Source organism: Amia ocellicauda, chromosome 17, assembly GCF_036373705.1.
Source record: "Amia ocellicauda isolate fAmiCal2 chromosome 17, fAmiCal2.hap1, whole genome shotgun sequence".
In the NCBI taxonomy this organism is placed as follows: Eukaryota; Metazoa; Chordata; class Actinopteri; order Amiiformes; family Amiidae; genus Amia; species Amia ocellicauda.
In genome coordinates this window covers 8,721,409-8,741,253 of record NC_089866.1, presented here as the reverse complement: position 1 = coordinate 8,741,253, position 19,845 = coordinate 8,721,409, and the positions used below count along the sequence as shown (strand labels likewise).

The window sequence follows — 19,845 nt, the reverse complement described above, 5'->3', positions numbered from 1 at the left end:
TTCTGATTATACCCCTCAGAGCGATAACCACACCCAGATTTACATGCAAATATGTGAAATAATACAAGATACTGGGATATGCTTGTGAGATTTATTAACATAAATCATTTGGTCCCTTCACAAAACAAAACTGCTACTGTAACTTCTCACCTATGCAAGGGGAAAAAACAAGGAAAAACAAGTACACACACCAACAACAAAAAAAGCAAAGCAGCTACAAAAACAAGAGATACAATTTCTCCATAACAGAAATATGAAACAAACATAACAGTAATTTGGAAGGGTGCCAGATGAATACAAAATCGAGATCTGCTCGAGAAGAGCAGTATCAAACAAGTGAAAAACGTGGTGCCAACATGCGCGTTTATTTCAGAGACATTAGACGTGTAGAATTAGGAAATCCATTTTTGCCTCATCCCTCAATCCTCGGTGAAGACGTTTAACGTTTTAGAAACAAACCTGAAAGTATGACATCATTATTCCGGACAGCAGGCCGTCTAAATTATTATTATAATTTACTTCATTAACATTATTTTAATGGTATTTAACCTCTGGGTTCAGTTAAACCACAATGCAGGATTTTAAAAATGAACAAACCAAAAAAATTATGCAGACGTGCATATATAAAGGTACAGTTAGCTCCATAATGATGAAAGCACTAGTAGTAATTGAATGTCAAAAAAAAAAAAACATTTTTACTTTTGAGTCTCAGTTCTAACTGCAACATGAGGGTTGTCATTAATTCATATTGTACAGCACATATGTAGGTTATTATTTAAGGGATCGCATGACCAGATTTGAATTGGATGCACAGCTATACATTTAAGCCTAGGACATTGATCAACTTTTTATTCTGTGCACTTTGTTGACTTGCAATAAAAAACAAGAAAGTGCCTATATTAAAAGTAATTAAAAAGTTGGCATTAAAACTTTTTTTTCAAATCTCAATATCTGAAAAGCCTCTTACTTGATACACATGATATACAAGAGGCACCACTGGCTTTGCTCAGAATTCACTGTACTTCCAGGGTGAATTCTTCCCACCCCTGAACATTCATTAGGGGGTTGTTCCAGTTTTAACAAATGCTCAATCCTACGGGAAAATTGGCCCTTGCAAAAACATTTACTCTGAACCTACAGGTCGGTGGTCTTCTGCAGGAGGAACGCCTCTACTTAATAATAGCATGAGTTCTTTCCATCCTCTTGAGAGGGAAATAAACAAACAAACCGGTTTCACACTTTCTTTACTGCAGACTGGGAGAGAGGAGAAACCGTGGCACGGGAGGTATGGAAATACTCTACTACATTAGCTATCAAATACTACTACCCTCGCTTTTACCAAGAGGTAGATGAATGCCATGGGCTTTTGCCCATTTCTCTTTTGACCTGAAAAATCAACACAACAAGCAGGGAGGAAGACCAATCCAAAAACAACTTTAGATCCTATAAGGTAATACTGTATATAACCGACTTAAGTTCTTTCCCCCCCTCTACTCCTGTACACCAGAAAGCAACCCTATTTAATTTACGGACACAACTCCAACATGTAGGACAAGTCTGAGGTCACAAAAACACAACTGTAAAACACAACATGTAAAAACAAGAACACAAATACAAGACAGAGAGAGTTGCTCAGCGTCAGTCCTTCTCACGTGTGCCATGGCTAATACAAGCCATTGTAAAAGCCAGGCTCTGCCCAGAAAGCCTCAGAGGGCCTCTGTCAATCCTTTGTCTCCTCTTGGATAAGGGCACACTGGGGCCCACACTGGTGTTCCACACAGAGCAACTCCCCCTCACAGACACTGCCTTCCAAACGCCACTGGGCCCGATTCTAATCACTGCGGTAAAAACACTTATTTTATTACTAAAAATAATACGAGCAAGCTTAATGCTTCTCTACGATTCAATAGCATGCACATGTAAACACACCCCAAAAAACAGCTTTCTTTTACCTAGATAAAACAAAAAAAAGAAAAAGACCAACCAACAAGGTTCAAGAAAACAACCTTGATGTTTCCACAGGTATGGTGAAGGAGATCTCTCTCTGTGGAAATTACTCAAATTTAATTTGAAATGTGGTTTATCTAGCCTTTTTTTTTTGTTCTCCATCATTTTTATCCCTCTCCAAACATAAGTTTTCTTTCTTCAAAACGGATTTATGCATTACATGCATATTTCACACCATCTACTGCACTGTAAACCACAGTCCACGTGAATGCTCTCTAAAAACAAAATGAAGAATCTGGTGCCTAGCTCCTGGCAGGGAACAGAGTTTCAGACTATTTTCCATTCTGGCTGCATCGGCCGAGACTAGGCACACTGGCCCTTAAGCAATAACTTTCCCTAAAACACACATCTGGGCCCATCAAGGCAAAAATCAGAACTTGCCACAAACCCACATACAACACACACAAATACCCAAACATTATCCCACATATTGGAGTTCTGGTCACAACTTTGTGAAATGAGCTGCTTCTGCAGTGTTACAAGTCCCATCTCCGTCTAATAGTGCCACTTAAAGTCAAACTAAGTTATCAGGAAAGCAAATGGCCCATTCAACAGCCCCTGATGGTCTCTGCATTCTTGATTGACCTCTGCTGAATTAAAAATGTGGTACCCGTTTTAAGATCATGAACGCACAGGGCCTGTAAAACCAGTCACTATTGTAATAACTTGCAGTGTAAAAGATTGAACAAATAATACACCAACGTCTGATGTGAAAGGAAAAACTAACAACAACCTCTAACTCTACAAATAAGTCTAGAGTAAACTGCACAGACTCACTTCATCCTTTATAGGGAAAAAAATAAGAAGCTGCACTTAGTCACATTAGAAAGGTGATCTTACTGGCTCCCTCTCAGGTCTTATTTAAACCAACAATGAAGTGCCTCAACCCAGATGAGACAGCCAGAGTAACAGAAACATACACTGATTTTATAAGAGATTACATTTCCATGTTAAGTGCAATCTGGCCAAGAAGTCTCCATTCCTCTATGCTATAGATAAAGGAGAAGGTACAATACCTTGAGGGGAAGGGTACTTGACTACAATAAACTACCTAGACGAGGAGCATCAAAGCTAAAACTCAATGAACCAAATGTTATTAAAGCACTTCTTGTTTTTTGTCAAGAGAAATACATATTTTCTTTCCATATTTTGGTATACAAAGGGCTGTGTAAATATCACACCAAAGATTTACAATTGAGAGAATTTTAGTTTTTTCTTCTTGGTTATGATAAATTCAAAACACACATTAAATCAATTTGAGACCCTGGTATGCAGTTACAACTAACTCAGTAATGATAGGCTCTGTGAGCATCTGGTAATTTGCACTGGTTCACTTTTTCCAGTTTCCATTGGCTTTTTACTTGCAAGTGTTTTGCACAAATTAAAAGATTTAACAATGGTTGGTTCCCATTTGGTCTCTATGGCAATGTGTGAACTCCCACAGAAAGCATATGGCTTTAAAAATGGAAAACCTGCACTGCCAAATCAAAACGATAAAGCTGGGGCACTGAAGCCTCAGCTAATAATTTGAAAGGAAAGTCAGATGGGGGAGTGGCAAACAGAAAACAAACCAACCAAAAAAGCAAAACAAAAATATATAGCAGCACATAGTTGGCAAAGCACAGAATATTTCAAAAGCATCGGCAAAAGGGAGAAAAACATTTAAAGAGGTTAAAGAGCAACCTGAATGCTGAATCCAGCAATTTCACTGTGTTCCTGTGAGCACGTGTACATGTGTGAGTACGTGGTGAGGCCGAAGCTTAAAGCCGTGTTACTGGTGAACAGGAAAAATTAGCTGCCAGCTTCACTTTGTTGCGAGACGCCCTCTTGTTTGGACTGTCAGTCAAGGAGGTTGTCACACGGGGGGCCTGCGGGAGCTTGTGTCTGGAGTTCGACACCTCGACAGGGGATGGCTGGGCTGCCCTGACTGGAGGGCAGGAGAAGTCTTTCGGGCCAGGGGGACTGGAAGGCTCGGTGGGGTCAGAGACGTTTCTTGGGTCGGCGGAGCCTGCTGCTGCGGCTGCTGCTTTGGTCTCGTTATGCTCTGCATTTGAACAACACAGGAGAAGATAAAGAGCAGAGACTGAATTCAGATTCAGGAAGATCCTCATTACAAGACTGCTCTGGTGTACTAGGAGTGAGTTTCTTTTTTAAAGCACATACAAAAAACAGTAGAAAATAGAATCAAATTGAAAATGACAAGAAAATTAAAATGGGTCTGCACTCCATATGTAATTTGGCACTCTCTTCACAACCGTGGCACCACCAACATACCGGTATCCTGCAGGGGCTGCTCTTCGAACTGGATGAGGTCAGCGTGCTCCAGAGTGACGGGGTCAGGGCGGAGCTGTGGGGAGGGGAGGCAGGATGGCACGGGGCCACACAGGAGGTCGACGGGGGACCCTGAACTCAGACACAATAGCTCCGCCTCACTGGTGCTGGAGCCTGGCACACAGACACAGTGGTCAGGAGACAGGAGTATGTATATATATATTTTGTAATCAAAGCCCTTATTAGTAGCATGTTTTTTTAATTATTGATTGAGAATTAAACCACAATTATAATACTACATAGACATTACAAAATGGACAAAAGGACATGCAACTTCAAGATAAAAACATAAAACTTTGCACAGAAGCTTAGGTCGAGAGATTAGTGTTCCACACCAGCTCCCTGAACCACACGAGACGGACAGTTACCGGGGCTGTGTGCTCCAGCCTGCGTGCCGTCTGTCGAGATTCTATCGCGCTCTTCTGTCCCATACTGGCTTTCGCTGTCAGGCTGCGGGCTCTCTGCAGGGGGCGGGAGGGGGCTGGCTCGCACTGCGAACACAACACTTCGTTAATCACCACCATACACAAGCACGCCAATACTTTCATAGTTCATTGGGCCCTGGGATGAAAAGGACTATTACTGAAGACATTTAAGACTGTTTCCTTATAGACATATAAAGTGGAGTGCAATACTGGAAAATGCCACACAAAAGCACACATCACAACCTGAGCACAGCGCTGACGTGACTATTAGGTTTCCCATCGTTTTACCTTTCATGTCATTCTTGAGAACAATAATTTTCTTGTGTCCGTGACCTTTAATCCAGACTACCTGTTGACACAATAGGAAGAAAATTAGTTCAGGCTGGTAAAGCATGCTGCCAACACAGACAAAAATAAGTACATTGGGGCCCAGCCTTACACTTGAATTCACTTGCATTTCTGGGAGGATACCACTGGCTGGGTAAATTACGTTTCCTTAAGGCTTTGTACGTACTGAGGCTCAAAGTGTGCAGAGAAAGTGCTAATGCAACTCTACACATACCACATACTGTCAGTAAAATAAAATCACATTTAAATTAAACGCAAAAAAAAACAGATGCATTGCTCTGCATACAGCTTTGAAGCAGTTTGGAGAACCGGGTTCTGTTCCAGCCTCACCTGAGGGATGGCCCCCAGCAGCTCGTCCACTGTGCTGTAGCCATAGGAGCGCGGCTGCAGGACCACCCCGGTGTACTTGCTGAAGGTGCTGGGGAATTCGGTCAGGAAGATCTGCTGGTAGTGGTAGGTATGCAGCAGCGCTCTGACGCTGCGCGCAAACTGGTAGAGCCGTGTGAGCCGCACACGGTCCTCGCCCTCGGAGTCCTCACTCTCGAACAACTGTGCATGAAGGCAGTGACAGAAAAAATAAATAGATTTACACCCGCCCAGTAACAGAGGAAAAGCTGCCACCTGATATCCAGCATCAAGGGATTTGTCATTTTTAAACAATTCCTTCCATTACAGAATGAAGTGTGAAACAACAAAACCGGAATAAAAACTCCAATACGTGCTAAATAAATAAGTGAAGACACTTGACACATCCCTGAACAGATCTGCATTTGATTTGTGGTGGAGCATGCAACATCCACTCGCCCTCCATAACGAACCTCCACCAAGTAGGGCAGGCTCTTGAGCAGCTCGCCGAGGGACACGAAGCCGTACTCGCAGGGGTTGAGGGGGGCACTGTGTGTGGCCTCGTACTGCTTGCTCAGCTCCTCGACACCCAGGGAATCCTCCGTGTCCGGCAGTGACATGAGCAGGACCAACAGCTGGGTGGTGAGGGAGCGCAGGGACTTCCTGTTGATCAGCTGCACCTCCCGGCCGGCCAGAGTGTCCACAACCTGGAAGACAGCAAGACATGGGAGGCTGCAAGACAGATGGCTTTCTCCAACAGCGAGAGACCATCCCTGTCCTCTTATATGACCATCAGGTTAGCTAACCCCACTTCAGAGTGTTTTAAATGTTCATATTTTAGCTAAAGGTGATCTTCCCTTAAAACTGGATGGTGTGTTAGATATATAACACAGCAAGACAACAGTTCCCCTACCAAGTAAACGGTTGATTACCATTTAAAACTATCTTACAGTGCAGGCCAATTTCTAAGTCAGCAGTAAGTGAAAAGCACACCTCTCTCTCAACAGGCTACAGTGGAAACTTGGCTCTTAGGATGCTGGGGGCAGCCCTGTACATAATAAAACTGTGACAATGTACAGATCAGGTAGTCTTGCCAGTACCTTGACCACATGGCACAGTTTCTGCAGCAGAGCTGGCACCGAGCTGACGTCGAAGTCCTGCAGCTTCAGGCCGTAGCCGAAGTACTTGCTGTACTCGGTCAGCAGCTCATTCACGGGCAGGCTGTTGTCCTTCTGGTATCGCAGCAGCTTCACAAACTGGGCAGCCAGTGCTTTCACCTTCTCCACCTCGGTCAGAGTCAGTATCTTCTCCTCCCCGCACTCCAGCACCTGCATTGCATAGCACAGCCAGACAGACAGCATGAAAGATCTAGCAATGCTCGCCTTGAACATGTTTAATCAAGCAAAAGGGTTACTGAACTGAACACCACATTTTGAATTGAGATGGGGAGGGGGGGCAGGGAACCCTGGAACTGGAAAAGTTAACTCCCAGTTAAAAAGAAACAATGCAATAAATTTGTATCCGGACACGAAGCATAAAAAATATCAAAAAGAAAACAAGGACTGGGATACCCACCAGCAGGACATCAGGAATAGCCTCAAAGAGCTCGATCAGCTTGGTGAAGCCGTAGTAGGTGAGCTTGCACTGCCGGCCAAAGTGGTGGTGATAGGAAGGGATGAACTTGTTGAAGACCATGCGGAAGTGGGGCTGGTGGCGCATAAGATCCACGACCTCCTTGGCAAACTGCTTGGTCCTCTCGATCTCCTCAGGGGTGCGCTCTGCACAGACAGAAGACATTGAGGAAACTACCAGCATGCAGGGCAAAATGTTCTCAGTGGTAAAATGTAAGAACAGGGGAAGAGAGAGAGGAAGAGAGAGAGGAAAAAAAGCACACCACAATATTAAAAAAATAAACTCTCCTGACCTCTTTTGGGAATGGAGATGACCAGGTCTTCCTCTTGCTGAGTGACACAGATTGTAGTGTCTGGGATTTCTGCCAGCAAATCCATCAGCTCACATACACCGTACTCGGTCACGTCCCAGTCCCTGGAGAAACACCTGCACACAGACACACACGCTGAGCACCAGACAGCACCACAATGCCAAGCCATCCTACTAGATGCACATTCCGGTGGGAAAACCTGGGACAGGCATTTACATATGGAGTAGCATTAACACAACTTGTTTCACAGCATGACGTCTGTGAAGGAAGCCACCCAACCCCCCCCCCCCCACCAATGTGTGCGAATATAGCACCGCACGAGAGGAGGGGTGCTTCCAAGCCACAAGAGCAGGCAAGTCCGGGACAGCTTGACCTCTTCACTCACCAGTGGTAGGCCTGCATGAATTCCCGGATGACAACCAGCTTGCTGACCTGGAACTTGAGCAGCTTGAGGAGGTCCTGGGTGAAGCGCTTCACTTGAGCCCGGTGGGTCAGGGTGAGGAGGCGCTTGGAGCCCATGCCCAGGATCTGCAAACCGGCCACACAGCATTATCCCTCCCCAACAAAGCAAGGGCACGTCGGCCAACCAGAGTCACGCTCACTGGAAGTTCCAACCCTAATCTCGCCCATTTTCAAGGAGAAGAAAGGGCAACCTACATCTACCTTTCAGGTCAGACCAAAATCTGGCAAACACATTACTATGCTAAAGACCGAACAGAGTGAATGGAACAAAGAAAGGTGACTGTAAAACATAGGATTAGAAAGCATAACATGATATCATTACTATTACTACTTCAACAGCAGTCACCATTATCATGATTATTATTGCAGAGAAGTGTGCCTGACCTGCAGCACATGGGGCACAGCCTCCAGCAGCTCCAGGAGCTTGGAGTACCCGTAGTCTGAGACACGGCACTGCTTGGCAAAGTGGTGGTGGTAGGATGGGATGAACTTGCTGATGGGCATTAGGCAGCAGGGCTGGTTCTTCATCAGGTCAATCACCTCCCGGCTGAACTGGATCAGCTGTGGGTTCCCAACAGGGCTCTTGCAGCGCTGCACCCAGGGGTCTGCTTTGCACATGAGAGGTGGAGGTTGGAGAATCAATGCATCAGCGGCCGATTTTCCTCCCGGGCAGGACTGCACTAAAATAACCCAACTCTCAATGCAAAGAGGGAAGACTGCCGACCCCTGGCAGGCACTGCGCTGAAGGTTACCTGCATTGGGCGGGGGTGGGTTGTTGTGGATCCACTTGATGACCTTGATGCCGTTTTGCGCAGTCACAACGTTGATCCCTGGGATGCAGGTGATTAGGTGCTCCAGTGGGATCGCACCCTTGGCCTCCCCCTCCTCTGAAAGCTCCAACGGGCTGAACTCTGAGGCATAGCACTCTGGGAAACTGGATGAGACATACAGTATAGGTGCCATATTCCAGCACTTGAACATCCCCCTTTTCTAGGCCTCATGCTTAAACAGTATAATATACAAAGCTTATGTTTCCACTCTCATGCAAAGTTCTCATTTGTTATTCTAAACAGGAGATGTATACTAAAAAGCAAAACCAGATCTATCTATATCTCTCTATATATATATATATATATATATATATATACACACACACACATCTCTCATATTTTATATATATATATATATATATATATATATTTATTTTTGACTGATGTAGTTTATGAAAACCTTGCAAAACAGATATTTCCTCCTTATCAACATTATTAAGGCATTCAATTAAATGAGCAAGACATTAAATTTAAATGAAATGCATGCATGTAATTTTTTTAATTTTTCTTGAACACGCTTACCTGAGAAGAGGCACCATGCCCTCGTGGGTTTGCAGCAGACTGTGCACCTGGGCCGCGAACACCTTCAGAGACAGCATCACGAATGGGATCTTATAGGAGTCCGGGTCAAAGTCAGACTCGCTGACGGGAAGGGAATGTGGAAAACACATCTTTAAAATAACACACATACATTTATACAAGTAAACAAATACAAAAAACAACAAGCAGACATTAAAAAATATTTAAAACTGAAGTGAACAAGCTCCCTAAGGGGCACTCAGATGCCACGCATGTCTACAACACCTGGACACGTGCCTGTTTGGGCTGCAGTACCTGAAGTTGGGGTTGGTGTAGTGGCGTTTGCAGACGGGCTCATGATATTCCAACTCTTCAAACACCACTGGGCTGCAGCTGGACGAGCCTTCCTGAGACTGCGAGGAGCCCAGGGGACTCTGCCGGGTCTGGCTGCTGTGGAGCAGGCACAACATCTTGCTGTTGGCCTGGTCACGCACCGACACCACGTCCGTCAGCTTGTACAGGTCGCACACAGCCAGCTTGTGACCAAACCTTAGCAGGGAACAGAACTGAGCAATCAGGGGACTGGGAACATATCTGCGCGAGGTTAATTTTATTATTAAACCACATGGTTAAACATTCAAGACTTTTTTTTTTTTTTATCGCTGATAAACAATGATTTATATTTTTTGTGTAACAGGAGAAATTCTTTTTTTAAATTAACCTACTTTTTCTCATAGATTTCTGTGAACTTGAACAAAGGCAGGCAGCAGGCGGGAGCATCCTGAAGAATACTGACTATTTCTGTGCTGTAAATGATAAGAATAGAAACAAAAAATAACGAGAGAAAACAAGTAATTTAAAAGCAGAGAAATGGAATTGGCTGACAAGCTAGATCAAGAAAGCTGGGTCTACCTGAGCAGGGTGAGGGACTTGTTGTTGGTGCCAGTCACCAGGGAGACGTGGATGCGCTTGCCGCCAACCTTGTAGCGGTGCAGCCCACTGACCGCGGTGATCGCCTGCTGCAGGGTGCCCATCTGCACGGTGGCACGGAGCTGGTAGTCGGTGTGGGGGCTCAGCTCCACACTTTTAACCTGCAGAACACATGGGAAGTGGGGTAAACATTTTTCCAGTGCTCGGATCGCCCCCTTTCTCCAAGAACTCCAGATTCCCTAAATTCCCTCAACCTCAAAAGGATGTGGTGACAATGCCTTCCGTTTACAGCCCAATATACATGCTACGGGTATGTTCTACAAGAGTCACTGTACAGCCAAAGGATATAAACCAGACAAGAAACAGTAGCAATAAAATAGTAGTCAAATATACAGATCAGCCATAACATTATGACCACCTGCCTAATATTGTGTAGGTCCCCCTTTTGCCGCCAAAACAGCCCTGACCCGTCAAGGTATGGACTCCACTAGACCTCTGAAGGTGTGCTGTGGTATCTGGCACCAAGACATTAGCAGCAGATCCTTTAAGTCCTGTAAGTTGTGAGGTGGGGCCTCCATGGAACAGACTTGTTTGTCCAGCACATCCCACAGATGCTCGATTGGATTGAGATCTGGGGAATTTGGAGGCCAAGTCAACACCTTGAACTCGTGATTCATCAGACCAGACCACCTTCTTCCACTGCTCCGTGGTCCAGTTCTGATGCTCACGTTCCCATTGTAGGTGCTTCCGGCAGTGGATAGGGGTCAGCATGGGCACCCTGACTGATCTACGATGCACTGTGTGTTCTGACACCTTTCTATCAGAACCAGCATTCACTTTTTCAGCAATTTGAGCTATAGTAGCTCGTCTGTTGGATCGGGCCACATGGGCCAGCCTTCGAGCATGCATCAATGAGCCTTGGCCACCCATGACCCTGTGGCCGGTTCACCACTTTTGATAGGTACTGACCACTGCAGACCGTGGGGAACACCCCACAAGAGCTGCAGTTTTGGAGATGCTCTGACCCAGTTGTCTAGCCATCACAATTTGGCCCTTGTCAAAGTCGCTCAGATCCTTACGCTGCCCATTTTTCCTGCATCAACACATCAACTTTGAGGACAAAATGTTCACTTGTTGCCTAATATATTCCACCCACTGACAGGTGCCATGATAACGAGATATTCAGTGTTATTCACTTCACCTGTCAGTGGTCATAGTGTTATGGCTGATCGGTGTATGTTAGCTTTAAGACAACAAATTTACAATGTTTTCAACACTACAAGCCAACCAAAACAAATTATACAATTTAAGAAGATATTGGAGAATACCAGGCATGTACCGCAGCAGGCTACAAAACACATTGTGCCATCTTACCTGGCCATGTTTGGAGAAAGTGTCGTGCAGGATCTGCTGCAGCTCCTTTCGGGACATCCTATAATCCACATTGGCCACCTGAATGTCCGCACCATTAGAGAAGGGGTCCGGGGGGGCGTCTGGACAGGGGCTGCGGGTTGGTGCCGTCAGGGGGGAGGAGCGGTTGGACAGGCAGGGGGAACCACTCCTGGACAAGGGAACGGGAAAGGAAAGGGGAAAGGGAGATTGTCAAATACTTCATCTGAGGGTAAGAAACTTGGAGTGAACAATCCTCAACTCAGAGAGATCTGGGGGGCTAACGGTGCCCTGGTTATAACCAAGAAAAAAATGGTGCATTACACTTACAGTTGAGCAGCATTTACTTATGAAAAATGTTCTGTATAATAATAGTGTGGGTTATGTCATCAACTTGAATAAATTAAGTGTGTGCATGCATACATGCATCAGCACAGAGAAGAAAATCAGCAATTCAATGCGAAACACTGCCAGCCATAACTGAATGACCAAGAAGGAAAACTAACACCACTACACTCGCTCACTCACCGTGAGGACCAAGAGCCCTGGGAGAGTACCAGGGGGCTCAGGGCTCTCTGCAGGGACAGCTTGCTGAAGGCCGAGGGGGTGCTGACCTGGAACTCCCCAAGCGACCTCTCCGTCTTCTCTACGGGTGAGTCTGTCCCACTACGGGGAGTCACACACTCTTTCCTGCCAGGAGTAAGGAAACATACTCAGACATGGAAAGCCACTTTTACATCTCACATCCTATTAACTCTTAAAACTGGCACAGAACTCTGCAAGAGACTCAATTATCCCCATGGTGTGTTCAGTGGGAAGATCCTAGTTATAATTTACACAAGCAAAATCACATTTTAAATTTTTTAAAACATAAAAAGAAAATTCTTGCTTGCATCTAATTTAGTCTGACAGTTTTTGTGCTTGCATGTTCCAGACATCAGAAGAGTAGTACAAACAGGCACAAACATGCAAATATACAGTACCAATTAGTTCCAGTATCAACAGCCTTAAGGTTTTTCCAAGAAGGGTGAAAACTGATATTAAAAAAAACTAACACAAAAACCCCATCACAAGATTAAACCACACTCTCTTTGCATACTTCGATCACAACACTCGTACCTCCTGCCCCGGAATGAAGACTCCCCCATACTGGCACTCTTACAGGATGTTGTGGGAACATAAGTCGTCTCCCCATTACTCGGAGGGGAAGGGGTATCATTCCGGGTTTTCTTTTCGAGCTGGTAACTCATCTTAGGTTTTGCTTCCATCTTGCAGAGTTCCTGGTTATGGAGCACAACAAAAGCAGATGTCTTAAGCAATATTAAATGGGTTTAGCGCCCATTCATTGACGCCTGCTGCATTTGTCAGAGGTTCACATCTTCTAATCATAAATCTGGGGAACTTGGAAATACGAGTTGAGGCACCCTGTTGTAACCTACAGAATCTTAGAAGAGGAATGCAAGTTCCAATCCACGTTTATTCCCTTTCAATTAGCAGGTATAAAGAATTACATTTTTGCAATAATCAAGACCATATGAAATAAACAAACAAAACAAAAAAAATCGGGTGCCTCAGATTATGTCTCCAGTTTCCAGTTCCCGTTTTTCTTTAATAAAAACATAAAAACAAAACACACACACACACACACACACACACACACACAGCAGAAGCCAGTTTCCTTTCTTTCTGTCTCGGTCTGTCTACCCTGGACTAAGCGTAAGCAGGATGAAGGCGGGGAATGAGGCATGGCGATGCTCATGGTTGTGGGACCAGTACCTGCAGGCTTTTGACCTGAACATTCTTCACTGCAGAGCCGTTGACAGCATAGACCCGCTTCCTGGGACTGCAAGGCTGCTCAGAGGCCGGCTCTCGGCTGCTCTGGCACAGCCGCAGAGTGCGTCCGGTGCGCTTAGGGGACCGAGGTTTCTCCATGGCCAGAGAGGAGGGGATGGAGGAAAATGAGGACGAGGACGAGGAAGAGGTGGAAGGGGGGAGGAAGGAGGAGGCGGGAGGAAGCTTAGTCATGTCCCCCACCGTCCCCTCTCTGGCCCGGGCGGAGAAAGACACGGTGATTCTGTTGCCAAAGACGTCCTCGTTCTCCATGCGCTTGCGGGCCCGCTCTGCTGCGTCCTGGCTGCTGAAGCGCAGCACGGCGCCACCCGCGGAGATGCTCAGCACCTTGCCGCCACAGTTATCCGAGAGGCGCCGCAGCCTGTTGCTGATGCTCTTGCCATCCCGGTTGGTTGGGAGGTTGTAGACATATAGCAGGGTGAAAGAGGGCTGGCAAAAGCAAACAAAAATTTGCTGCCTTTTTTAACTTTAAAAACCCACTTGATAAATGTATCCATTTCTTAAGCTTGTACATCTTAGGAGGCCATTCAGCAGGGTTTCCCCCGCATTTGTAATGGAACTCTTGCCATGTGGACAAGCACATTAGCGGTGGCTGTAAATTTCAGTTATGATGTCTGCAGTCCCAACGAAAGGGATGTAGCAAAACAGCTTACCTGGACTATCATTGTTATTGGGTGGGCCTTTTACATTAATTATATATTCTACGGCTTCTCAACCTATTCTAAAGCTGACTCTGCTTTTAAAAACAGGAAACAAGTTAGAAAACACAGTCGTGCAAGAGTGGTGACATTCAAACAGGAGACCATAATGTCAAGAATGTAAAACAGTACAGTTTGACCACAAAAAATAAGTCTTACTTACGAAGTCTTACTTTTTGTGTTTAACCAAACCCAGCAATCCACTCAGCATTCATATTAAGATTACTGCATTTTCTTCTACATAGAAGTGAACGCTGTTTTCACTGAAGAGAAAACCTTTGCTTAAATGCACCTCAAATACCTAAATCTTAATTGTGGGATTTAATATCAGACTGTGGTATTAGTATTTAAAGAACTAGCAAGGTTCAAATGACATTGAAAAGTACTGAAATACAGTGTATAAAAATAATCCAAACATAAGCACTGAAAACATTAGATCACAAACTTGATTAGTTTCAGTAGATGCCTTTTTGCCAAGGTGGAATCTGTTATGCATGATTATACAACTTCAAAAGAAATTAAAAACTTGCAGCTGCATGTACAGAACAGCATGTTGACACAGAAAACCGCTCTGGCTTGCAGAACAATGCACAGCTGCTTCGAGTGAAATACTGTAAGTGCCAGATTTTCACAACCAGCTGAAAGTTCAGTTTGATCCCTCTCAGTCATCTTAACCAAGAAACACATACACACCCTCTGGCTGCACATTTTAAATAGCTGGCTGAGAGTGCCTGCAGGGAAGGGCAAGGAGCCTACCTGCGTTTTTATTGGCATTCTGGGCGGCAGGTCGGAGACGAACTCCTCGAAGGCCACGTGACGGTGTGCGTGTTGCAGCAGAGCCTCCGAGGCTTGATTCTTGTGCACGAGGACGACCTGGAAGCCGTGTCGGTGGCGCAGATCACTGAGCTCACTGGCAAAGTTCACATCAGCTGCCAATGGAGAACAAACGCCTTCTAGTATACCGCAGTGCATCCCCCGTTAAATACTTGACATGCCAATGCAAAAGCACAATCAAAACGAATTATTCAGCAGTGAAAAGTTCTCCAGGCTACTGAATTAAAGTTTTTTTGGGGAGAGCACACCCTCTTAAACACATAAAACACGTAAAACATGAACCGCTCCACTGACACTCAGGGCTTGAGGGGACTCACTCGAGACCAGCACGACGGTGGCTGGGGCCGTGTGCGTGTCAGCGAAGCGCCGCAGGCTCTGCCTCAGCTTGTCGTCCGCGGCGTTCTTGGCTGTGGCGTTGATGTGGGCAACGGTCACCTATGGGAGGGATGGTGTAGCTGCAGAGTGTGTCTCAACATTGGCACCTTAACAGACTTCCTTTACAGCAATATGACTAACTCTTCCCACCAATGAACCAGTCAAATTCATATTTAAATATTTTTTAGATCCACTAATAAGCAAGATAATGGTATTGCTATATTTAAATGCATGACAGACTCCAGTATAATTCCCCACTGTGCGATGCCAGATACACACTGTGAGCACAGGCCTTAGATGACATTTTATTCCCACCCTCACACCTCACCTGGCAGTTGTTGAGTTCCTGGATGACCTCCTTGTTTTCTTTGCTGATGTCACACACGCACATGAACTCGGCCTCGCGGTGCCCCGTGAAGAAGCGGTCACGGATCCTCTGCACCACGGCAACCGCAGAACGCCCACTGGGAACGGAACAGTTCTCGATGTCCCAGAACACTCCGATGGGGGGCAGATTGTCGCTTTCAGGTGAGCCTAAGGAAATGGACAGTCAGGTGCTTGAATACACGGAGGCGTAAAAGTAAAAATCCTCCTTGGCTAAAAGGCAGTGACACAGTCTTTATGAAAATCAAGAATTAATTTCATCAAGTCATTCAGGTTTGGGGAAGAGAGAAGAACAAAAACTGGGATTTTATTTAAAAAGTATGATTATTATTTAAAAAAAATTAGTCCTTCTCCCTCCCCCTACAATAACAATAAATTATCTTCAAGACAAAAAAAAAAAAGGCAAATATTTCCGATTACAATATGAAATTAAAACCGCAAAATCTAAAAATAAATAAAATACAATCCATACTTCAATCTCCACCACCCTTAAACATTCCACATTAAAGTAAGTTCAGCATAATTACAGGCATACTCTCAGTTTCCAAACAATTACCATATTTCTGGCCCGATTTGCCCAGGCTAGTTCCCAGTAGCAACATGCCATCCGCAGTACTTCCAGACACCCCACAGCCGTTGCACATTGGGATGGGCACAGGAGCAGACTGGGTTGACGGTGGGGGGATATTGGGCCAGACTTTTGCCGTTTCTGGGACAACAGCTCTGGCAGGCTGCAAGGGTTAGGGACAGCAAGTTATTTTCCAAAATGACTCCAATAACTCTTAAATCCTAACCAGTGTAATTTATTGACACGTTGCTTTGGCACTACTCCTGCATGTATAATAAGCACGGACATACTCTGGAGCTCTTATCTTCTCTCTCCATTTCATGACCAAATACTTGTCAAACTCTGAATACCAGTGATTTTATGTACAGTTTGATCAACACTTCAGGGAGAGAAGGGAAAAGAAAAATGTAATCAATATATGACAAAAAAACAACCTGTTACAGAAATAAGATTAACAAAAAAAAGGCAAACAAAAATCAAGCACAAACCTTTCTCAAACATTCCCTGCAGAAGTGAGTGCCCTTGAGACAAACCCTGTGGTCTACATTCAGGTGCATAGAATTGGTGTAAAGGTGGGGTGCAGCAGAGAGATCGACCCGCTGTGTGTAGCGCTGATCTCCTCTGGCTCCAGGGCTGAAGTCCACTCCGAAGGGGTAGTACCCGGACGAAGCCAGGCACCCACCATGTAGAGGGGCAGAGGCCGAGGAGCCAGTGGAGAGGAGTTTGGACTGGCTAAAGGCAGTGGCCATGGTAGGGAAAGGATGGAGCTGCCTGAGGAGTCCGGCACAACACGGCAAGTGTTGGTGAGACCCCAGCGGCTGAGAGGCGGCCACAGACGAGAGCTGGAGCTCGCAGCCGCCCACCCTGTGGAGCTGAGAGTAGGAGTTGGCCAGGGCGGGGAGGGGAGGGTGAAGGGCAGAGCCCACCTGGCAGGTGATTGTGCCGTTTGGGGCCTCCAGGGACTTGGGGATGTGTAAAGAAACGCCACCACCACCACTACTACTCCCATCACCCCCGAAACCTCTGCTGGGCTGAGCTGCACCGCCGTGATGGATCTGCAGGTTCCCCTCACAGCATGGGCACATGCTTACATTGGGGACATCCGTCTGTCCCGGCTTCTGGGCGTGCTCGTGCGTTTGTGGTTGGAAGCATGGAGGGGGGTTGGGAAGGGGCGCAGCGGGAAAGGGCTTTGGGCCAGCATGGTGTGGAGGGGGAGGGACATCCTTCAGCTCCAACACGGGCTTTCTGTTTTCCATGTAATCTTTCTGGAAAGATAAAACGAAGACAGTAGGAAAATTAAGTTAAATGAGGGTCAACACGCACACGCATGCACAAGGAGAGAATGATCAGTGTTAATGTTGCCAGTGCACTAGCTGTCACAGTAGCCAATGCAGAACTAAGTGGATTCACCCTTTGATTAAGCAGTTTAGTACCCATACAGTTGCACACCTATGTAGAAACCAAGTTCTCATGTTCTGAAGAAACTCTTAACACATTCATTCATACAGAATACCTGTCCCTTAAATCCTTACAAACAGCAAAAGCAAGGTCTGCACCAGGTATGATGCTATACAAAAGTATGAAAGCCTTGTAACCACTCCACATGCTTGCCCTCCTTTCCTGTCCATCCCTTCCTAGAGATTTGTTTCCATAAGAACCACACCAACTCCGTGACCCCTTCTGCTTGACAGTTACCTGTTTCTCTGTGCAAGGGGCGGTCTGTTCAAAAGAAGAAAAGCAGTCGGAGAGTTTCCAAAGCCTGGAGGGGGCTTCATTCTCTGTGTGGTTGAGCCATTGGAAGGGTCTAGAACTACAAAAGGAGCTCTCCTTTCCCATACCTTCCATCATACAACCTTGCAAGGGACTTCACCATTCTCTCATCTATCTTCTCTCTCATTCTTCCCCTTGGAAGAAATAATAAATTAATAATAATTCATTTTCAATGTAATATAAATGAGTAAAAACCGCATAGAAAGGCGTGTGGTGAGAACCAACTCACGAAGTAAAGACGAAATATTATTACTTCTTGTTTAACCTCTACCCAGACAGGGTCTATTACCCACCTACACACAGTAAACCCCACAGAACCCGATTTAAACACTTTCAAACTCAGAAATATGAGCTGGCACCTTTCAAATATGGTATTACTTTAAAAGGTAGTATTGGACACGTAGCGCCTTTAAATTGCACGGATTTAAAACTCCTCTACGTGTAGTCGTTTACGCGGCTGATATTTAACAAACGAAGCCGAATTAGCCAATAAAATGGTCCAGAGTGTGTTGCCAGGCATAAGTGGGGTTATTTTTGGTATTAATATGAAGAAACACCACGCAGCCGCAAACCTGCAGCGCTACAAAAACAAATAAAACGCAGAATAAAGTTTCAGACGCGCGTTTGTGTAAATGAACCTGACCGAGCCGACAGAGCAACTGGGCCAAGTGTTGCGCCGGACTGAGAGCTTACAACTTACAAAAATAAAAACTAGGCGTGTTAAAAACAACAACTGATTAAAGATTAGTAGGCAGGAGGTCGTGCAATCGTGTGATTTCCGACTCGGGCGGATGTAAACACTCAAGTGCCTGCTTTGCCCAACACGAAGCGGACTCCGTTTTGAATGTTTGTGCCGAGACGCGCTGGTTTATAATATATTGAATTATAATACACGGCTGGCTGTTTGTCTCTGATTGCACGGACGTTGCGTTTTACTTAAACTATCTCCTTCGCAGTGTTTCCGAGCAGCACGACTTTTGTACTAACTGTCCGCTGTCGGGGCGGGTTTTGGGTACACAGCCCGTTTTGACACATACCTGCCGAATCTCTCTTTTATTCTGTTTTCTCACATCTTTCTCTTCCCTCGTTTCCCTCCAGCGGCTCTTTCTCTTTTCTCCTTTCTATCTCCTTGGAAACCGGAACCGTGTTCTAACCTCCATGTGCCGTCGACCTCACGGCAACTGTCGCAAAGGGGCGTACATGGACTCTTGCGGCAGTCTGCTTGTCGCACACTTTGATGGCCGGTGCTTAATAATAGTTGCGACTTGTGTGGTTGGGGAGTGGTGTCTGCACACACTGGAGATTGTTTTTATTTATTTATGTATTTATTTATTTATTTTCAGTTTAAACAAGCTAATTTGAATAGCTGTACGCTTCCAAAAATCTAGTCTAGTGGAATCGTGGTGGTATAGTTTAAACAAGGTGTATGGTTAGTTCGTAATGATTTGTATTGTGAATCCCCTCTGATTGCAATGATAGAGATCACTATGTGTAGGGATGCGTAGTAACACCCCACAATCCCAATGTGGTTGTACCCAGGTCAACGCCTAATTACTTTGTGAGGGGATAGCAGGTACAGATGTCTAAAATAGTAACTCAAATTGTGTTTTTGGAATTGCATTTAGATACTGAGAGTATACTCATGTTTTCTGTACATATTGTATACAAACCCAGGCCCTGAATTAATTTTAACAATTAATTGACACACACAACAGATGATCAATTATAATTAGTAACAAGCACAAAACAAGTGTCACAAAACACTTACGACAACAGTAATTCTATTTTTAATAACATATATATATATATATATACTGAATTGTCCAGTACTATTATT

General features: G+C 45.2%; 1 protein-coding gene across 4 annotated transcripts; it reads right to left on the bottom strand.

Moving 5' to 3' along the window:
• Positions 1 to 77: 77 nt before the first annotated feature.
• Positions 78 to 19,669, bottom strand: marf1 (meiosis regulator and mRNA stability factor 1). Of its 4 annotated transcripts, none has more exons than XM_066689083.1 (27): positions 19,046 to 19,669; positions 17,934 to 18,142; positions 16,727 to 17,503; positions 16,227 to 16,401; positions 15,615 to 15,820; positions 15,229 to 15,346; positions 14,834 to 15,006; positions 13,305 to 13,808; positions 12,648 to 12,808; positions 12,057 to 12,218; positions 11,514 to 11,700; positions 10,122 to 10,300; positions 9,935 to 10,015; positions 9,525 to 9,758; positions 9,213 to 9,332; positions 8,613 to 8,794; positions 8,245 to 8,468; positions 7,784 to 7,926; positions 7,381 to 7,514; positions 7,032 to 7,234; positions 6,557 to 6,784; positions 5,930 to 6,163; positions 5,442 to 5,660; positions 5,052 to 5,112; positions 4,707 to 4,829; positions 4,282 to 4,452; positions 78 to 4,051 (listed from the first exon to the last, which is right to left on the bottom strand). In XM_066689083.1, exons 2-27 carry the CDS (start codon positions 18,084 to 18,086, stop codon positions 3,768 to 3,770), a joined length of 5,436 nt encoding a protein of 1,811 aa, XP_066545180.1. In that variant the 5' UTR covers positions 18,087 to 18,142; positions 19,046 to 19,669; the 3' UTR covers positions 78 to 3,767. The 4 variants fall into 4 exon arrangements, with proteins under 4 accessions (XP_066545180.1, XP_066545181.1, XP_066545183.1 ...); XM_066689084.1 differs by having other exon boundaries at positions 8,245 to 8,465; positions 19,046 to 19,668; XM_066689086.1 differs by lacking the exon at positions 13,305 to 13,808 and having other exon boundaries at positions 19,046 to 19,668.
• Positions 19,670 to 19,845: the final 176 nt, after the last annotated feature.